The sequence below is a fragment of the Curcuma longa genome, chromosome 21 (genome assembly GCF_044706935.1).
Source record: "Curcuma longa cultivar G26 ecotype Majalengka, Jawa Barat chromosome 21, ITB_CL_G26_1.1, whole genome shotgun sequence".
In the NCBI taxonomy this organism is placed as follows: Eukaryota; Viridiplantae; Streptophyta; class Magnoliopsida; order Zingiberales; family Zingiberaceae; genus Curcuma; species Curcuma longa.
In genome coordinates this window covers 2726430-2745510 of record NC_133881.1, presented here as the reverse complement: position 1 = coordinate 2745510, position 19081 = coordinate 2726430, and the positions used below count along the sequence as shown (strand labels likewise).

General features: G+C 41.1%; 2 protein-coding genes and 1 pseudogene across 2 annotated transcripts; all 3 read left to right on the top strand.

Moving 5' to 3' along the window:
* The first annotated feature begins 503 nt into the window (after positions 1–503).
* LOC141815442 (mediator of RNA polymerase II transcription subunit 18-like) lies at positions 504–4762 on the top strand. The gene is made up of 6 exons (XM_074703388.1): positions 504–724; positions 3124–3193; positions 3589–3688; positions 3764–3821; positions 3905–4261; positions 4345–4762. The coding sequence occupies exons 2-6, from the start codon at positions 3158–3160 to the stop codon at positions 4445–4447; spliced, it is 654 nt and encodes a 217-aa protein (XP_074559489.1). The 5' UTR covers positions 504–724; positions 3124–3157; the 3' UTR covers positions 4448–4762.
* Positions 4763–7302: 2540 nt separating this feature from the next.
* LOC141814626 (putative methyltransferase PMT15) lies at positions 7303–9983 on the top strand. The gene is made up of 6 exons (XM_074702565.1): positions 7303–8032; positions 8240–8450; positions 8529–8826; positions 8921–9313; positions 9376–9453; positions 9534–9983. The coding sequence occupies exons 1-6, from the start codon at positions 7337–7339 to the stop codon at positions 9757–9759; spliced, it is 1902 nt and encodes a 633-aa protein (XP_074558666.1). The 5' UTR covers positions 7303–7336; the 3' UTR covers positions 9760–9983.
* Positions 9984–13443: 3460 nt separating this feature from the next.
* LOC141815420 (protein IQ-DOMAIN 22-like) lies at positions 13444–15555 on the top strand (annotated as a pseudogene).
* Positions 15556–19081: the final 3526 nt, after the last annotated feature.

Sequence of the window (19081 nt, the reverse complement as noted above, 5' to 3'; positions counted from 1 at the left end):
TGCTGTTGAGAGAAATGTCCCCTCCTGAAACTGAACCCAAATGTTTTGTTTAAGTTTACTTACAAAAAAAATCATTCAGGCTCTTACAACGCTAATTAGGACTGAGTTTGTGCTCAGAAGTATTCAAAACTTTAGTACAATAATGAAACTTAGGTGATTTATGAGCTTATTGAGTTTTTTTCTTATAAGAATTCTTTTGTAAATAAATTTGAGTGTTAGGAGTTTTATCTTCGGCTTATGTATGTTTTAATTAATAGCATCACATAAATAGGTTTATCTATGTTGATCATGTTAAAAATTGATTTTTTTTATAATAAATAAATTAAAATTGGATCGGATTCGAAATAAATCCAATAAGATTACGTTGATTCAAATTGGAATTGGTTTGGATTTGATTTAGTTAAGTTATAGCCGAACCAAGATAAAAATCGGTTTGGTCGGAACCAACGATAAGATAAAAACCGGTTTTGGCGGTTTAGGAATTAGGGTTTTTTTTTGCTCCCGTCACGCACCGCGCCGTCTCACGCCTAGAGCCAGCGTCGCCGCCTGCTTTCTGCCCCGCGACTCTGCCTGTCGACCGCCGCGAGCCCGACGCCTTCTACCCTCGCGACGCCGCCTTCAGCCGCGATCCTCTTGATACTCTTCTCGTGCTGGTTGCCACCGCACGGCGATCACCGATGACGAACCTCTTCAGGATCTTCACCTATTACGATTCATCTCGCTAGTAAGAATCTCCTTTTGTCTCATTTCCTTGTTGCCGTATTTGGAATGTGCTGCTGTGTTTGCTGCTACGAGAGCTGCGAGTGCTGCCTCGAGTCTCTCTGTTGCTGTTGCTGCTCGTGAATTGAGCAGGGTTCGTACGTAGTTATGGATCGTTAGTTGAAATAATTGGCGTAATAAAGCAGGAAGCATCGTAGCTTCCCATGTGCAATTAGTGAAATAAATCATGCATGCTGAGTTTAATTTCTCGTGTTTAATCAGTTAGTTTTGTGAGTTTTTTTATAAATCTGGAATTTTATAGGTTTATGTGTGTTTTGGTTTGGATCAACTTAAGTCACTTACAGAGAAAAGGCCTCCTCTTGTTCGTGTTATCCTCGTGAGCCTAGCCTTCAGTGTATTTCATGAATATTTTATTATAATCAATTTTTATTTAGAATGGTTAAATAAGATTGGGATTACATAATAGTGAATGCCTCTTGTAGATAAATAAGTTACAATTTGATACGTTTCATTTTATTATGTTTATCTTGAGTTTTGAGTTATTATTATATTATGTTTGTAGATACTAGTTTGAGTGTAGCACGTTGATCTGTTGACACTCGAAACTTGACATACATAATAAGTGGGTACATTCTATCCTTGGACTCATATATTTTCCCTGTGCATGAATAAATAAAATTAAATGGATATATATTTATATATGTTATAATTGTTTTCAAAAGGGGATTTAAAATGATCTTTAAAATATTGAAATCGGGTTAAAATAATTAAATCATTAAAGAGTAAAGAATCAATTTATTTCCTGTTCATACATGGGTTCATCTGGGGAAATTAAAATGGGAAAGGGTGTTTTCAAAATTTAAATAGATATTCTGATTTACTCTGCCATTGATACATGTCTTTACATTGCGTGATCTATTATATTCCTTGCTGTGGATATTTTATCCTATTACCAGTTAATACTTAGCCTTTACATGTAAATCTTATGGTGATACATAAATGAATGAATAAGATGTAGTCTAATTTGAGTTGGTCGTTTAGACCAAGTCAGGAAGATATAAATTAAGAATGTGAATGTAATAATTATGATAAATGAGAAAAACGTGTAAAGTGAAATAATTGTGATACAAAAATGATAAATATTAAAAGGTGTTATCTATGAGCCTAATTTTATACCAGAGTATTAGACCGTACACCTGAGTAGTGGTGGCATGATGTAGCTCTCGGTCCAGAGCACTTGACCGCCCACATATTATTGTGGTAATGCAGAGGCCGCAGTCAGTGTTTATCTTGTCTTCCACCGATGAGGGCTTTTAGTCCGTATGTTAGATAACGTATGCGACAATATATTCTGAGGAGACTGTTAGCTTATATATATGAGATATTATTATACTCTGATGATATTGACTCTCGTTGTGCACTTTTTAATGCTTATATAAATGTTGACACTAATTATAATATTTAATCATGTTGAGATTATACTGATGACGATTAGATTTAGCTTGATTAAATAACCATGATTGAGAAGTTATCAAAATTGATGATAATGAATAATAATTAAATTGAGATACGAAATTCATACATAAAAATATTACCTAATTTCTGATAATGATACATAGATATATATATTATGTATAAATGGAGAACTTTAAAAAAAATTTAAAGTGACAATAAGAAATATGATCTACTTAAATTCCTTGGCTTCTTAAATAAGATTAAATCCATGCATATCTTTTCTGATTACCCACTTAGCCATTGGTGCATTCTTTGGCCTTTAGTTTTGCAGGCATAGACTTAATACTACCTTGGTTCAGTTTTCCTTAGAGTTGCTCAGAGACCTTGACGTGCTGCTTTTTGGTTTGGTTTACTTTAGCTTGATGGTATTTTATGTCGTTTTTATATGTACAGGTGGTTATCCATGAGACACAATAAATGGATATATGAACTTCTTTTTGGTAACTCTGTTGGTTATTCTATCTAATAAAATATGGATGGTTCTTTATATTATGTCTCTTTTATTATATTGATTCTTTTATTATATCGTCACCGAGTGAGATACCTCCCGGTGTGCGGAAATGACACCTCCAGGGCGTGACAGATTATGTTGGGACAATAGGGTTTCTTCATTATAAGTTATGTGTAGTCAAATGCATCAGTAAAAAACTCTCAAATAGCTTTATAGCTAGTAAACATATTCAGTCACCTCAAGAGGAGAAACTTTGTTTTTCTTTTATGTTCTTTATTCTGTGAGTTTGAGTTCTTTTAGATCAGGGCATAAGTTTTTTCATTTTCTGTTTTGACTAATCTAAATTGCTTCCTTTCAGTTTCTGCAGATACTTGCTATTTTGATACGGCATACAAAGTATTTGATGCAATAATTCATTTTTTCTGAAATTTTTACAGATTTTCCTAGGACTTCCTTTCACCTAACAGATAAATGGAGTGTGTTGTGCAAGGAATCATTGAGACTCAGGTTTGCTTTCTATGCTTGCTGCTTCATGATTAGTTTCTGTATGAGTTGAGACAATCGGTTGCTATATATTTTTTTTGTTGGGTAGAATATCAGAATTTTTTATGCTTAATCCTTTATGCATTATTAGGATAATACATATGCTTGTCTCAACATGTCGAACTGGAGAATAGAGGGACATACGTATGAATGAATTTATGCTTATGTGTTTTCGTCCATGGTCATGCATTCACTTGATATTTTGGATTTGTGTTATTTCTTTTTCAGTCCTTTTGCTTTCCCTAACATTTATCATTAATTCAACAACTATGCAAGAAGTTTTGTGAAAATTTAGAAATTTATATAATCAGCATCTGCTTGTTTTCATTGTGAACATCATTATGAGTTTGTTTTTGCAGCATGTCGAGGCTCTCCAGATTCTCCTCCAAGGCCTGTGTGGTGTTCCAAAGGATCGAGTCAGGGTGCATGAGTTCTGCTTGAAGAGTGGGCCGAACCTTGGTTAGTCATTCACATCACTGACTTGGGTATGGTCATTTTTAACTACTAACATGATCCTGCTTCCTTATCCCATAGGAGTTGTGCCCTCGGAGGTTCGCCTCTTGTGTGATTTAGCTCAGCCCACGCCAGCCTGGTAGGCCTTGCATTTATCTCTTAGACACTGATTTCTTCTTCAGTTTCTTATACAAGTTAATTAAGTCAGCCTAGTTAAGTTAGGACGGTTCGACATGTTGGAGGTGCCATGAGAGGTGCCGGTGCCGAACAACTCTCAGTCCTAGTCCGAAGTGTAGTGGAAAGCAAAGTAAGCAGCAACGCACTGCGCTTCTTCTATGCTGTTGGCTACAAGTTGGACCATGAGCTTCTCAAAATAGGCTTCGCCTTCCGTTTCCATAGAGTTGTGCCCATTACTGTCACTGTGACCTCTGCTAACAGAATGCCGAAACTTCATGCCGTAGACGATGCCGTGCCTCTTACTCCTGGGATTCAACTGGTTGAAATCACTGCACCAGCGGCCGGGGACAACTACAACGAAGTCACGGCCGCTGTTTCTTCATTTTGTGAATATCTGGTTCCGTAAGTAAATTCCTTTATGCATTTTGCGTACAATAAATTAAGGCTTTCCTTCTTATCTGATTCAACTTTAAATAAAACTGCAGGCTTCTGCACCTTTCTAAACCTGGTGTTTCGACTGGCATAGTTCCAACTGCTGCTGCAGCTGCATCTTCTCTTTTGTCGAATAGTGGTGGTAAGGCCATTTAGTTCAATACATTGAAGACCACATATAGTGGTGGAACAGGCACATTGGTGTAGGAGAATTAACAAACTCTATCGGCAACACATCAATGTTTGGTGGATCTTGACCAAAACTATGCAAACAGATAAATAGTTAATGGTTAAAGGCTAATAATGGAAGTATGAGAAACGTGCATCAAAAGTAAATGGACTATCAATAAATTGCTAAGCAGACAAAGGAAGAATTTTAGGATGTGGCTAAGAATTTGTGCTTGTGTATACATTTGGATATAGAATTGGTTCTTCTAAACACTTAAAAGTTACAAAATGTGTCCTATGTAGACATAATTTACATGAAAAACAGGACTAATGTTGTCTCTATACATGCACAATTCCATCAATGTATGAATGGTATCAAAATGGGCCAATACATCAATAACTCTCCATGAGTGGACGTGGCTATTCAACAGTAAGTGGTTTGACTAAAGAAGGGGTTCATAAGTTAGGAATTCAAGCATTTGTTGCTTGACTAAGTAAGTCAACTTGAGAGGCTCTGGTCCCATAAGGAAGACCCAAATCTAGCATCCAACTAGTAGTAGATTCGGTTGCAGAGTTCAATAGAGTTGAGGATAGGTTTTGTGGTCGCATAGTTTTTCCCTTTGTTTAAGTAAAAAAAAACCTAAATTATTAGGAATTTAAAAGAATAAAAACTAATGAATTATATGTGAAGACAAGTGTCAATCAGGTAGTATGGCGAAAGAAGTCCTATTGTGACCTAATCAGGCCACAGAGGCACATGGGGTGCTTTTGGAGTCTGGTGCAATGCAAACGCCTCGACGAAGGGGGCGTGTACCTAATTTTCTAATTCAGATTGATTTATTCATTTATTTATTTTGTCTGTTTGTTTTTGGGTGTCATATCTCTCCAAAAGAATTTCGATGTTCTATAGAGGCTCCTTGAATTTTAGCTCAAGGCAATTTAGCTCTAACACGACAAACAAAGTTTTTAAAATGTGAGAAAATTGATTGGCTAATTTTGTTTTTTTTTATAGTTGGCATCATATAGTCAATTTATGTCGATTAATTTTGAAGATGATCAATTCGATTTCATAAAAAATTTTCATCGATCATTATAATAAATCGGAAAGCACTCACGATGATCCATCCAAAATAAAGATGGATTTATATTAGGATCTAGAGAGGCCACAACTCCTAACCTCCAACTCAAAACGTAGCCTTAACACAAGTGAAAAGACGAGAAAGGGACTCAAGAGGAGGCACGCGAGTACAAATCTACCAGAGGAAGGGAAGAGTGAAGAGGGAGAAGTTCTCTCCCTTCTCCCCTCTTTTTTAATCGATTAAATAAATTATTTAATCTCAAAAATTAAAGTTTCTTAAAAAGGATGGTTCACTAGATGGTTATCTGTATTTATGCCAAAGTTTATGTTCACCCTTGAAGTTTCAGGAAATTATCTAATTTTCGTCAAAAATTACAAGCCAACAAGATCCGTTTGTCGTGTCAATCGATTTGAATCACTTCTATGTTACGGTAGATCTGAGAATTCTTTAATCTTCAGGGGTAATTCAGAAAACAACCCCATGATCAAAGGATTTATGAACATAGAGGCAATAACACTCATTTTGACTATACTAATCGAGCAACAAAAACAAAGCTACACCAAACAAAGTGCACTTGGTTGTTAAGAGATCATGTCAAGATAAGTTTACTTGTCATTTTCCAATATTATCTCATAATGAAGTGTCACTCGTCGCATTCAAATCGAGGATATTATCACTATCCATGTTCATCGATATCGAAACACTTAATATTATAGGTGTCTCGTTTCCATCATACATTCTATTCTAATCTATTTAGTCGATTCAAACCGTCTCTCTATTCAAATTTGATTAAATAGACAAAATGAATGACGTGCCTCATACTCCACATTAATCATGCACTTACTCCCACTTGGAAATATTTCAAATTATAGCAAGCTTCCAATAAATTTAGTAGTTGACATCATATATTCAATATTCTTGACTGATTAATTCTGAAACGATTGATTCGATTTCATAAAAAAATTTCATATCAGAATAAATCAAAAAATACTCAGGACGACAACCCAACAGATTATCTTTTTTAGATCAACTGATCATTAAAGAAAATTCATCCGATAATTCATCCGTAATTGAGACTCGATGTTTAAATACCTAAAAGACTATAAAAGCACCGCTGCACTATAACTCCATATCTTTAGGCCCACAATATATTTGACCATTAGTTGGGATGCCAAATACGCCTCCAGTTGGTTGCGACGAGAACAAAGTTGTTAAAGTGGGGGAAAAGGTGAATCTCGTAGCTAACTCCAATTTTTCGATTTAACTCCTCATTGATCGTGTTGGATGATGAATTCTACCTTTTACTGACAAGATATCAAATAAAACCTCCAATTCTAACCCAATCTAATGAAATTCTTAAAATATTTTTAAAACCCCTTTAATAAAAATTTATCTAAAATGTTTGGTCGAATTAATCTAAATATTAATTTCTTTCTTTGATGAAAATTTTTATTTAAGTCGGGAAACAATCATAATAAGTACCGTCCCGTCCCACCCTAACCCAAATAAATACTGATCTACTATATTTAATATAATCTAAAATTGAAATACATTTGACCATATTAAAATTATGTCTTTTATATTATTAGGCCATTTTAATTGGATAAAGATTATTATTATTTTTTAAAAAAATTTATTTCTAATTAAAAAATTATAATAAAGCAGGAATCTAACTTGCTTCCAAGACCAAGCTTCCATGTACAATCCGACTCCATAAATATTTTATGCTCCTCCTCCTCCTCCTCCCATCGCCTTCTCTTCCCCTGTTTCTAAAGGTGCCGCCTTGGAAAAGGTGACGATGGCCGGCGCCACCAGTCCTTACTCCGGCGTCTGGAAGCTCTACCATCCCTACTGGAAGCGCACCAATTTTTTCCAATTCGGCGTCGTCGCCTTCCTCTGCTCCATCTCATACTTTCTCGGCATCTGGCAGCATGGCGGCGGCTCCGCCTCCGTCACCTCCCCCGTCCTCAGCACCGTCTCCTGTCAGAGGAACCCCGACGGATTGTACTCTATGCACGGCTCCGGCGCCGCCACGCTCGACTTCGCCGTCCACCATGGTGCCGACCAAGCGACGGCGGAGCCGGTGTCCGTGCGGGAGATCCCGGCGTGCGACGTCAAGTACTCGGAGTACACTCCGTGCGAGGATCGGGACCGGTCGCTGCGGTTTGACCGCGACCGGCTAATCTACCGCGAGCGGCACTGCCCGGAGAAGGGCGAGCTGCTCAAGTGCCTGATCCCGGCGCCGCCGGGGTACAAGAACCCTTTCCCGTGGCCGGCGAGCAGGGATATGGCTTGGTTCGCCAACGTTCCGCACAAGGAGCTGACGGTCGAGAAGGCGGTCCAAAACTGGATCCATGTCGACGGCGACAAGTTCCGGTTCCCCGGCGGCGGCACCATGTTCCCCCACGGTGCCGACGCCTATATCGACGACATCAATCGCCTCATCCCTCTTCGCGATGGTTCGATCAGGACCGCCGTCGACACCGGTTGCGGGGTGAGTGCTTCACCTTCTCTACTCTGCTTTCCCCTGTTCTTGTTGCTTTTTGCTTCACCGGCAACAAAAAATTTCCGATTTTGATCGATAAAATAAGAAAGGGCTTTGCCCTTACAAAGATCTTCCATTTCGTTCTAGTTTCTTATAATCGATTGTTCTTACTGGAACTCAAAAAGTAAACTGCTTTTGTTCGTGGTGGAGTTGCAGGTGGCGAGTTGGGGAGCTTACCTTCTGTCCCGCAACGTTGTAACAATGTCGTTCGCGCCGCGGGACTCGCACGAGGCGCAGGTCCAATTCGCGCTGGAGCGCGGGGTTCCGGCCATCATCGGCGTTCTCGCCTCCATCCGCCTCCCCTACCCATCGAGGGCCTTCGACATGGCCCACTGCTCGCGGTGTCTCATTCCATGGCAGCTCTACGGTACTCCACTCACTCTCCCACTGCATCATCTCATCCTCTCTGCTTCATCTTCTTGACTTCGATTCCTGGATCGTAAAGACGGGCACTACTTGATGGAGATCGACCGCATTCTCCGGCCCGGCGGCTACTGGATCCTATCCGGCCCGCCAATCAACTGGAAGAAGCACTGGCGCGGCTGGAACAGGACGCAGTACGACTTGAGCTCCGAGCAATCCGCCATAGAAGCCGTCGCCACGAGCCTCTGCTGGACCAAGCTCATAGAGAAAGGCGACATCGCCATTTGGCAGAAGCCCATCAATCACCTCGCCTGCAAATCCAATCGCAAGTTCATGATCTCGCCTCAGTTCTGCCAATCCAACAATCCAGACACCGCCTGGTACTCCTCCCTTCTCCACCTCTCACCCTTTAAAATCCCATCTTTTTTTTTTTGCACAATTCATTCAACTCGAGGTCGCCGTCAATTGCGAAAGGTACACCAAGATGGAAACTTGCATAACTCCTCTACCCGAGGTGGCCACCGTCGACCAGATCGCCGGCGGAGAGATCAGGAAGTGGCCGGAGAGGCTGACAACCGTGCCACCGAGAATCGCAACCGGAAGTCTTCCAGGAATCACGCCGGAAATGTTCTTGCAAGACACCGAGCTATGGAAGAAGAGGGTTGGGTACTACAAGTCAGTGGTCAGCCAGTTAGGCCAGCGGGGTCGATACCGCAATTTGCTCGACATGAATGCCTACTTGGGCGGCTTCGCCGCTGCTCTCGTCGACGATCCTCTTTGGGTTATGAACACGGTCCCAACCCTTGCCGACTCCAACACCCTCGGAGCCATCTACGAGCGCGGCCTGATCGGCACCTATCAAGATTGGTGAGTATCAGAGTTCAAAAAGCACACTACTCATTCGCGAAGTAATTGACCATTCATTCCAGGTGCCAAGCGATGTCGACGTATCCAAGAACCTACGATCTTATCCATGCCGATTCAGTGTTCAGCCTTTACAAGGAAAGGTATGGTATCATCAGATCAAGCTTAATGCTCTCTACTGTTCTCGACTGAAATTGGTGTTACTCATCCTGCTACAATCCAGATGTGAAATGGAAGACATTTTACTGGAGATGGATAGGATCTTAAGGCCTGAAGGCGCAGTGATCATGAGAGACGACGTCGACATCTTAGTGAAGGTAAAAAGTATCGCCGACGGCATGAGATGGGAGAGTCGAATCATCGATCACGAAGACGGCCCTCTCGAGAGGGAGAAGATCCTTCTGGCGGTGAAGACCTACTGGACAGCTCCGGAGCCAAACCAAGAGTAGCGTAGATCATGATCATGCATGTAACCTTAATTTGTTCTTGCATTTTTGCTGCGATTTTCATTTTTTTGAATTGAACATTATTGGATTGGAGTAGGGCAGGTACACGTACTTAGCAAGTCTGATAGAGACGACGATGGAAGATTGGATGAGGTTTACTGTGAGAATCCTAATTGTTTCATGCTACTCGTCGAGTTTACGTTGTAACTTCGTTCACTATCAAAAAATGGGACCGCGAGCAATAAAAGTTCCTTTTCTCTATCTTTTAGTAGAGTGCATGATTGGAGGGAAGGGACCATGCATGACTGGAGATAACAGAGCAGGTGAAGCACATGAGCCAGGAACAGGAACAATCCATGCATGTGATGGAGACTAATTTATAATTGATTAAACTGAGTACAAAGTTCGGAGAGATCTGAGAGTGATTAAACAAGTGATTTTAGAAAGTTGGAGGACGAAGTTTGGTGAATAGATTTGACTGACTGTTTATTGAGTCGAGATTAACTGCTGCTGCATCTGCAATAAATAGTTTGTTCACATGGTTTCTGAAAAATATATAGGATCTAAATTTCGATCACCTAACAGTTATCCAATTATTTAGAAAGTTGGTACCTTTCCCAGGCCACTAGAAGTACGAACTCTCTTCTCTTCTCCACCTATAATCATTCACCACACACATCCTCTATTCATGCTTATCAACTTTATGTAGAAGGCCTTTGTGTTACTTTTTGTTAAGACAGACCCATCTCATTCGCAACCCTTCGGAGTCTGCTTCATCCACACTCAAACTCAATCCTCTCTGCCAACCAACTAACTTTTTCAAGTTCCCTTTCTCGTCTATTAAAAGAAAACAGAAACTACAACCAACCAATCGATAATTAAGAATAATAATTCAACTCTTGGATCATAGCAGAACCATCATCTATAGCATCGGTAACTTATGGCGAGAGTCCCCGGAGCAATGGTGTCACGGTAGGACATCTAAGTTGTCACCTAGACACCTGCGGTTTGATCCCCAACTACGACATATTTGTAAGAATTTTCCTTCAAATAGGGAGCGCAATTAAAGGATGCTGAGTTGCCCGCTGCGTGCACTTCCCGATTTACCCTGGTGATCGGTGGGAAACTTTTATAATTCAACTCTTGGATCAAAGCAGAACCATCATCTATAGCATCTGTAACTTATGGCGAGAGTCCCCGAAGCACTGGTGTCACGGTAGGACATCTAAGTTGTCACCCAGATACCTGCGGTTCGATCCCCAACTACGACGTATTTGTAAGAATTTTCCTTCAAATGGGGAGTGCAATTAAAGGATGCTGAGTTGCCCGCTCCGTGCATTTTCCTTCAAATGGGGAAACTTTTGTGAAACTAAGATTTATCATTTTTTGGAAGAGAACCTATTATTCATACAAATTCATAATATTTTATAATTATGATTTAATATTGATACAACAAGTCTTTATTTATTGACATGATGTGACGAAGTGGGTCAATAATCAATCTGACTTGACAAGTCAATGGTCAAACCACATTTGACTGACTCAACAGCAATTTTACTCGGCCTAGCTCTAGATAGCTCTCGACTGACTCGACCCTAGGACTCGACCATTCGACTGCCTGACTCACTCGTCTCGACCACTTAGCAACTGACTCGGCTACTTGGCCACCTGACTCACTCGTCTTGACCACTCAGCAACTAACTCGGGCACTCGGCCGCCTGACTCACTCATCCCGGCTACTTAGCAACTAACTTGACCACTCGATCACCCGACTCAGTCTCAATTAATCAGCCATACGTTCAACCGACTCAGTCATTCAGTCTTCTTCTCAGCCTCAGCCAGTTCAACCGCTCATTCCTGCCCTTGGCCTCGGCCAGCTCAGCCGCTCAGTCCTGCTCTCGGCCTCGGCCAGCTTGGTCGTTCAGTCTCCTTCTCGGCCTCGATCGGCTCCGCCTCAACGAGCCCGATCACTTTATTCAACTCCGACTTAGCCCTTCGTTGGTACCTCTCCACTAAAAGACAATTGAGCGGCAATAATCAAGCGTGCAAGTCCTACCACAGGATAAAAGCAATTACTAGGTTGTCAGACCTGGTCCTCTAGATCCTGCTGGGTCTCCATTCTTGACTAAAAGACAAAAATATTTGCATGACCAAACCGTAGGGCAGCTATGAGGTTTGCAAACCCTGCCCCCTAGATGCAGCCCTATCAGCTCACTTGTCAGCAATGCACAGAACCTGTCCTCTCAGATACCACCACGTCTGCTCCCATATCAGCAAGAATGTCTTTTTCAGTGAGTATATAAACTCTTCTACAGGTATGAAAAAGCTCTTTCAAATTTCATACACTTCGAGTACTGTTTATTCTCTACTTCTCTTTGTTGATTTGAGTGTCTGAGTGGTCTGTCGGGAATCCCAGCGCCTCGCTAACCCTTTCGCTCAACTCTTTTTTCTCAGGTTCGTTCGCCGGCGGGATCAGTGAAGGTTGAGGTGGCATCTCATTGACTGATAGTTTGATCGTCTGCGGTATCCAACCTGAACAAATATAAAAAAAGTCATATTGTCTAAAACTCTCAATAGGGAATCATTCATTCAATTTTTTCGTTCACTTTTCTAACACCTTTGCGTTTCATTAGTGAAACTTAGATCAGACTGGGCTTGGTGGGGTTGGCCATGGGCAATGAGCTTGAAGACCCTGACTGAAACAAAGCTGCCCAAAACTAACATATGAGTTCAGGAAACAATTTTTCTACAGGTATGGTTAATTTGAGAGGATTTGGTGCTTTAATACCATGTTAAAGTTCTAAAAGCTCAATCTATTAAAAAAACAACTTATTTATTTTTAACATTTATATAATTAACAAAATTTCCAACTTTGAAACTCTTATCTCCAGCATGAAAAACAGCATATACCTGCTCGATGTAAAGATGTTTCTTGTGGTGCTGGAACTGGTGTACAATCTTTTACTGTGTCTCACTAAGACAAAGGCAATTAACTGCAACATCCATCATCGTCATCATCATTTTCAACAAGATCAACTCAAAGTGAGTAAGTGGTATGACATGGTTTACTTTCCTGACTTAGATTTTGGTCCTTTTACCTTGCCCTTCCGACAGGAGAAACCTTCAAAGTGCAGGTGCTTTTCTTCTTTGTTGCTTGGCTCTTTCTGTTTGTCAGACATCAAAACATTTGACAAATGTGTGAATGAAGAAGATAGAGTCCTCAGTGCCCACTCTCTGTTCTTTCAAAGCAGTTTCTTTTAGCTATTCTTTGTGTTATTGCGGTTGGGTCCTTAGTATCAGAAGCATCACGCGGATATTCTTGCTACAAAAAGATATTCTTGCTACAAAAAGATTGTATGCATTTCTGAATTATGGTTGTCTGCAGGCTCAGATCGGATAAAACCCAAAGCTGCATCGTCCCCATTGTTGCTGAACTTGAGGAGTATGAGTGATTCCACTTTCTCTCCACAACTTTTTTTCTTCTTCTTCTTCTTCTCTTCCCGCTAGTTCTCACTTGTGTAGTGTCGTTGGTTTGCTCCATTTTGGATTTTGTTTCCCGCTCTTCTCTTCTTTTGGCTTCTTTATCTTTATTTGCTAAAAATAGTACTATATAAGCAAAAGGAAACGGTCTCGCTATTTAACGTGGGGAAGGCCAGGCGGTCGCGGTGGAGTGGGGTGGCCGTGTCGATGGGGAGGGCCACGCGGTGGCTCCGAGGTCTCTTCGGAGGGAAGAAGCTTGCTACGGAGGGGGCTTTCCGGGCCCGGGGAGAAGCGGAGCTGGGGCTGCGGGATGCCGCTCCGGGAGAAGGAACAGAGCAGGCGGCGGCCGTGGAGGAACGGAAGGGGTCGTACCGGGAGGCTTTCGCCGCGTCGGCGGCAGGGGAGGACGACGAGGAGAAGCAGAGCAAGCGCGCGATTGCCGTCGCGGCGGCCACCGCCGCGGTGGCGGAGGCCGCCGTGGCTGCTGCGCAGGCTGCGGCGGCCGTCGTCCGCCTGACCAGCGCCGGAAGGGCCCCCGTAGTGTCTTCCTCTGCGGCAGCCCGTAAGCTGGAGGAAACCGCGGCGATCAAGATCCAGGCCGCTTTCCGCGGTTACTTGGTTAGTCTCACTTCCTCCTCTTCCCCAATTCCAGATCCAATTCAGGCGGCAAGTGAAAATCTTGAAATCGCAGTCAAAAATTGAAGTTTTGGAGCTCTAATAGTTACTCAAAATTAGAACAAATTAGTCTTCTTTCGTTTTCTGAGTTGTTCTTCCCTAACGGGAGGAGATTTAGCCATCCGTGATTGTTCGCAAAGCTGGAATCTGTAATCTTTCACCATGGCCAGTCCTCAATCGAGTAGTTGTCTTCCACTAAGTCGCTTGATCCGGTGGATAAAACCTCGGTGAGTGAGCTTCTCATCCCCCTCGGGCGGAGTGTCCATTCGGAATACGATCCGGTCACCTCAAATTTGTGCATCTCCTCTCCGTCGCTATCCCCCTCAATCGAACGAAGACCTTCATCGTTACCCTCTCTGCTCATGGCCTTGTACCTTCCTTCTTTTTAATGCTATATTTTGTTTGTATCCTCCTTCTCTTTGGCATTTCTTCTTTCTCGTGTCCAATCGTACCGCAGCGGTTACTACCCTGCACTGCGCCCATGGATCTCTTGGACCACAATTAGGACAATCCGGTGGGTGTAGGAAGATCATAATTTCCTCGAGCTACAGTTGCTCTGCACGACCTTGATCTTGTTTCTTGTGCAGAGCGATCTGCGTTCTTCTTGTTTCATAACTAGTTGTCGAGACGAATACTGTGTTTGTAACTCGTAATGTTGGCGTTGTGGAAGGCAAGGAGGGCATTGAAAGCACTGAGAGGGCTCGTGAAGCTACAGGCGCTGGTCAGAGGCAACATCGTCAGGAAGCAAGCGGCGGAGACCCTGCGGTGCATGCAGGCCCTGGTGAGGGTCCAAGCCAAGGCCCGGGCGTGCCGCGTCCTCCGATCGGAGCGGTTCAGGTTCGAGAATGCCCCCAGCTGCCATGTCGTAAGCTCTCTAGCTGCCCGCCCCCTCGCTGCTTGCTTACAGTTGTTTGATATTTGATACTGGTTTGTGAAATTGCTCTGTCTCATTTGCAGAGGACTTCATCAAGGCCAGCTACTTCCGATTCGACCGTCGGGGATCGAGTAAACTCCGGTGGATTGAACTGGTTGGAACGGTGGATGGAGGAGCGCTGCTGGGCCAAGAGATCAGGCAATGGCGCTCCCATGGACGACGAGAAGAATGCCAAGATCTTGGAAGTAGATCCAGGGAAGCCACAATTCCACCGCAAGAGGCGCAATGCCCACCACAACCACCACTCCTCGTGCTCCACCTTGACCTCAGACCCCAACAGCCACAGCTTCCTCGCATTGCCGGACTCGCCCTCCGTCGAATCCACGGCAGCCCAACATATCGTCGAAACGCAGCAATCTCTCGGCCATCTGAGGTTCCCCTTCGAGTCGGGTGGCTACGGCGAGAGCCCTCACTACTACCCTGCCTCGTCGAGGCCCGGGAGCTCGAGCAGAGGCGCCTTCACTCCGTCACAAAGTGACTTCTCCGGAAGCCTTTTCAGTGGCTACTCGGGATACCCCAACTACATGGCGAACACCGAGTCGTCAAGGGCTAAGGTGCGATCGCACAGCGCACCGAAGCAGAGACCAGACCGCCGGAATCCGGCGGGGCTGCTGGCGCACAGGTCGTCCTCTCTGCATGCCAAGTTATCAAACAAGGCTTACCCTGGTTCTGGCAGGTTGGATAGATTAGGAATGCCAATTGTGACTTGATCAAATCAAGCTAAGCTCAGCTCCCAAAGCTTTGCTGATCTCTCTAAATTCCTAAAAATGCATCACAAGTGCCCAAAAGTGTTCATCTGCTGTTCATCTTACTAGTGTTCATGTACAATGCTTAAAAATTTCATCTCATTATGCAAGAATCAGATCTCATTTCCTATCTATCAGTTGAAGCTCTTGCAAACAACCATTACCTGCTATTTGATAAAGATTTTGTTGATCGCATTTGCTATTTCTGGGACTGACATCCAAAATCCTTCTCTGGTTAGAACAAGGAATGTTAGTAAAAAATTGTATAAAGTCAGTCAATCACAAAGCCTCGAATATAGAGAATCCATGGAGATAAATTGCTCCGCTTTTAATGATGAACAAATAGTCTATTCATAAGCTAACAACTTAAAATAACTTATTGATTAACCCACTAACTTCTTTACCTTAATATTAATAATTCATTAACTCTTCATCTACTAACCACTAATTCAATAATACAAATATTAACCTACTAACCTTTCATCCACTTATTTTATAATAAACATTCACTAATATAGAACTCATTATTCACTGATCAACTCATGGTTTGGATTTTCTTATGCCGACAAACAATGTTTACTTAAACAACTGATAAATTGAGCCAACACGCTATGAGTCATCATCATCTTGTCCTTCTATGAGAGCAGTTTGGAAAGGAGTCCATATCCCTTCTACAATTAATCATGACTTGAAAAGAGGGACAAAGGAGAAATTGCTCTCGAAGGTGATCTTATTTTATGGTAAGTGAGAAGCATCTAATTCATTTATTTGACGCTTTATTTATTTTCACCAACTAACCGTAAAGAGGGACTTCAAAGATTGAAGTGACAAGTTTTGTGGATGGCATAGCATTATATAAAAGAAGCTACTTAAATACCCATCTCAACAGCATCCATTGGTTATGACTGATGAGTTTTATTAATGCACCGTATCTTGTTGACGGCTGTATGCTTACTTCTTTGTCGAAGATCTGTAAGCACATTCTTAATTAAATGAGAATGTCGAGGAGCGTTTGGTAAAGGAAGTATTTAAAGTCTTGGAATGTGTAAATGATGAATTCTATCTTTAAAGTAACTAAAAGCCACATTTATTTTCTATATTTTTTTCTTCAAAAAGTCACTCTTTGAATTCATTTTGCATGCTTGATTATCGTCGTCATTTTAGCTCTCTCTCTCTCTATATATATATATAGTCTTTTAGTCCCACATCTCATAACTTGAGAAGCAATTGCCTGTTTACATTAACATTTATGGGCCTGTCCATCGCCGAGCTGTGTTGCATCAGCTTGTAACCCAAGCGGGGGCTTTAAGTGGTCGGGATGAATTGATTGGATTTAAAGGCGTGGATCAATTGTGCGATTGCTCGCCTGCCCGTTCCAAGTTGATGGTGGGCCGGAAGAATTGTGCGAAGGCCCGATTCTGTCGGTTCTTAGAGAGGTGAGGACTGGATCAGGCTGGTTTCACAGAGCAGTCTTACTCACCCCCCACCAACGGTGGAAGGATAATAGGCCTGTGTGTAATTGGCCCACAATTTCCCTTCAAATCCAATTAAATTCAAACTAATCATTTTTTAAAACCTTTTTTGTCGAATTATTTTAACATGATTTTAAGGGCAAATTTTGACAAAAATATAAAAAAAAACCTTTAAAATATTTATATTTTCTTTGTAAAAACTAATGATAATAAAGATAGGCATCCATGACCAGTAGTTCCCCACATCCAAGTTGAGGGCGTGCCACATCTTCACATGCCATCCTCACTTCATGGCCCATGTTATCCCATGTCATCCTCATTTGTCGTTAATAGTGTCGCCCTACATTCACCATGTTCTCGATTGATCTCGTCCTCCCTATTCAATCGTAGAGTGGTTGTTATACGTGAGGTTGACTTGTCTTGCATGTGCCTCAAAGGGTCTTAACTTGGATCTTATCTTGATCGGACTACTCTTGACTTTTGATTTCTACGTGTCATGTGAATATTGTCAATCTTACCACATCAGACTTTATACTAACTCCTTTGTAGAAGATCTATAAGCACATTCTTAACTAAATGAGAATGTTGAGGAGCATTTGGTAAAGGAGGCATTTAAAGTTTTGGAATTTGCGAATGATGAATTCTATTTATAAATTTACCAAAAGGCACATTTATTTCCATTTTTTTCTTCTTCAAAAAGTCACTCTTTGAATTCATTTTGCATATTTGTGCATTTATGAGAAAGATATTTTTTAAATAAATAAATGAGTTGTTATTTATGAGGTAATACATGATATACATGACCAACAATTAACCACTGGCCAATTAAAAAAAATTTCTAAAACATGCTAAATGACTAGAGATTTGGGTTCATGCCAAATTACTACGATTTATTAGTTCTCTAAGTTTATCTATGTTTTTTAATTTATTTTGATCATCATAAATTTGTCATTTAATGGTGTCCAAAGTTCAACTAGAATCACAAGCACCTTTTTAATATATTTTTTAAATGGATCATGTGTCTTTTTTTTTATCTTTGTTTTGATTATGGTCGTCATTTTAGCTTGCTCTTTATATATATATATATATATTTTGTATCAAACAAATCAAAAGTTTGGTCTTTTAGTCCCACATCACGTAACTCGAGGAGGAATCGATCATTCACATTAACATTTTTGGGCAGCACCATCGCTGAGCTGTGTTGCGCCAGCTTGTAACCCAAGCGGGGGCTATAAGTGGTCGGAATGAATTGGTTGGATTCAGAGGCGTGGGTTAATTATGCAATTGCTCGCCCGCCCATTCCAAGTTGATGGTGGGCCGGAAGGATTGTGCGAAGGCTCAATTCGATCGGTCCTTAGAGAGGAGGGCACTGGATCAGGCTGGCTTCACAGAGCAGTCATTACTTTCTCCCCATCAACGGTGGAAGGATAACAGACCTGTGTATGGTTGACCCATAATATCCTCTAAATCCATCCCAATTCAAACTAACCATTTTTTTGATGAATTATTTTCACATAAGAGAGAATTTAGATTTAAAAAAAAAAGACAGAGTGACCATGGTGTTTTTGTTCTCTTTCTTATTATTATTCTATCTCCCATAACATATTATACGTAATTTTTTAAGTTTAAAATCGGATATTACAAGTTTCAACCCATAATTAGTTATAAATCTTTTAACAAACTTTGATTGTATATATTATGCATCTTGTAATTCAATCTGAAATGAAAAATTATGATTTTTTAAAATTTAAGATTTAACATTTATATTGTTGTCATTATAGTTTTGTATGTACTACAATTGTATAATAGTTACAATTTCGTAATTGTTATAACGTGAATGTTAAACATTATCATATTTTTTGACTCGGATTGAACCATATTATATATAATATATCAAATTAAAATTCGTATAGAGATCTACAAGTACAAGTGATCATTAGGTGGAATATATTACAGCCCGATTTCAAGTTTAAAAATACAATTTAAAATCTTTTTAAAAGTTTCAAATAATTTATCTT

Excerpts from the sequence above, each read along its gene's own strand:
- LOC141815442 (XM_074703388.1), top strand. The coding sequence starts at position 3,158 with ATGGAGTGTGTTGTGCAAGGAATCATTGAGACTCAG. Across the intron at positions 3,689-3,763 it reads GAAGAGTGGGCCGAACCTTG|GAGTTGTGCCCTCGGAGGTT; the intron begins GTTAGTCATTCA and ends CTTATCCCATAG. Across the intron at positions 4,262-4,344 it reads TTTTGTGAATATCTGGTTCC|GCTTCTGCACCTTTCTAAAC; the intron begins GTAAGTAAATTC and ends ATAAAACTGCAG.
- LOC141814626 (XM_074702565.1), top strand. The coding sequence starts at position 7,337 with ATGGCCGGCGCCACCAGTCCTTACTCCGGCGTCTGGAAGCTCTACCAT. Across the intron at positions 8,451-8,528 it reads CATTCCATGGCAGCTCTACG|ACGGGCACTACTTGATGGAG; the intron begins GTACTCCACTCA and ends TGGATCGTAAAG. Across the intron at positions 8,827-8,920 it reads AACAATCCAGACACCGCCTG|GTACACCAAGATGGAAACTT; the intron begins GTACTCCTCCCT and ends CAATTGCGAAAG.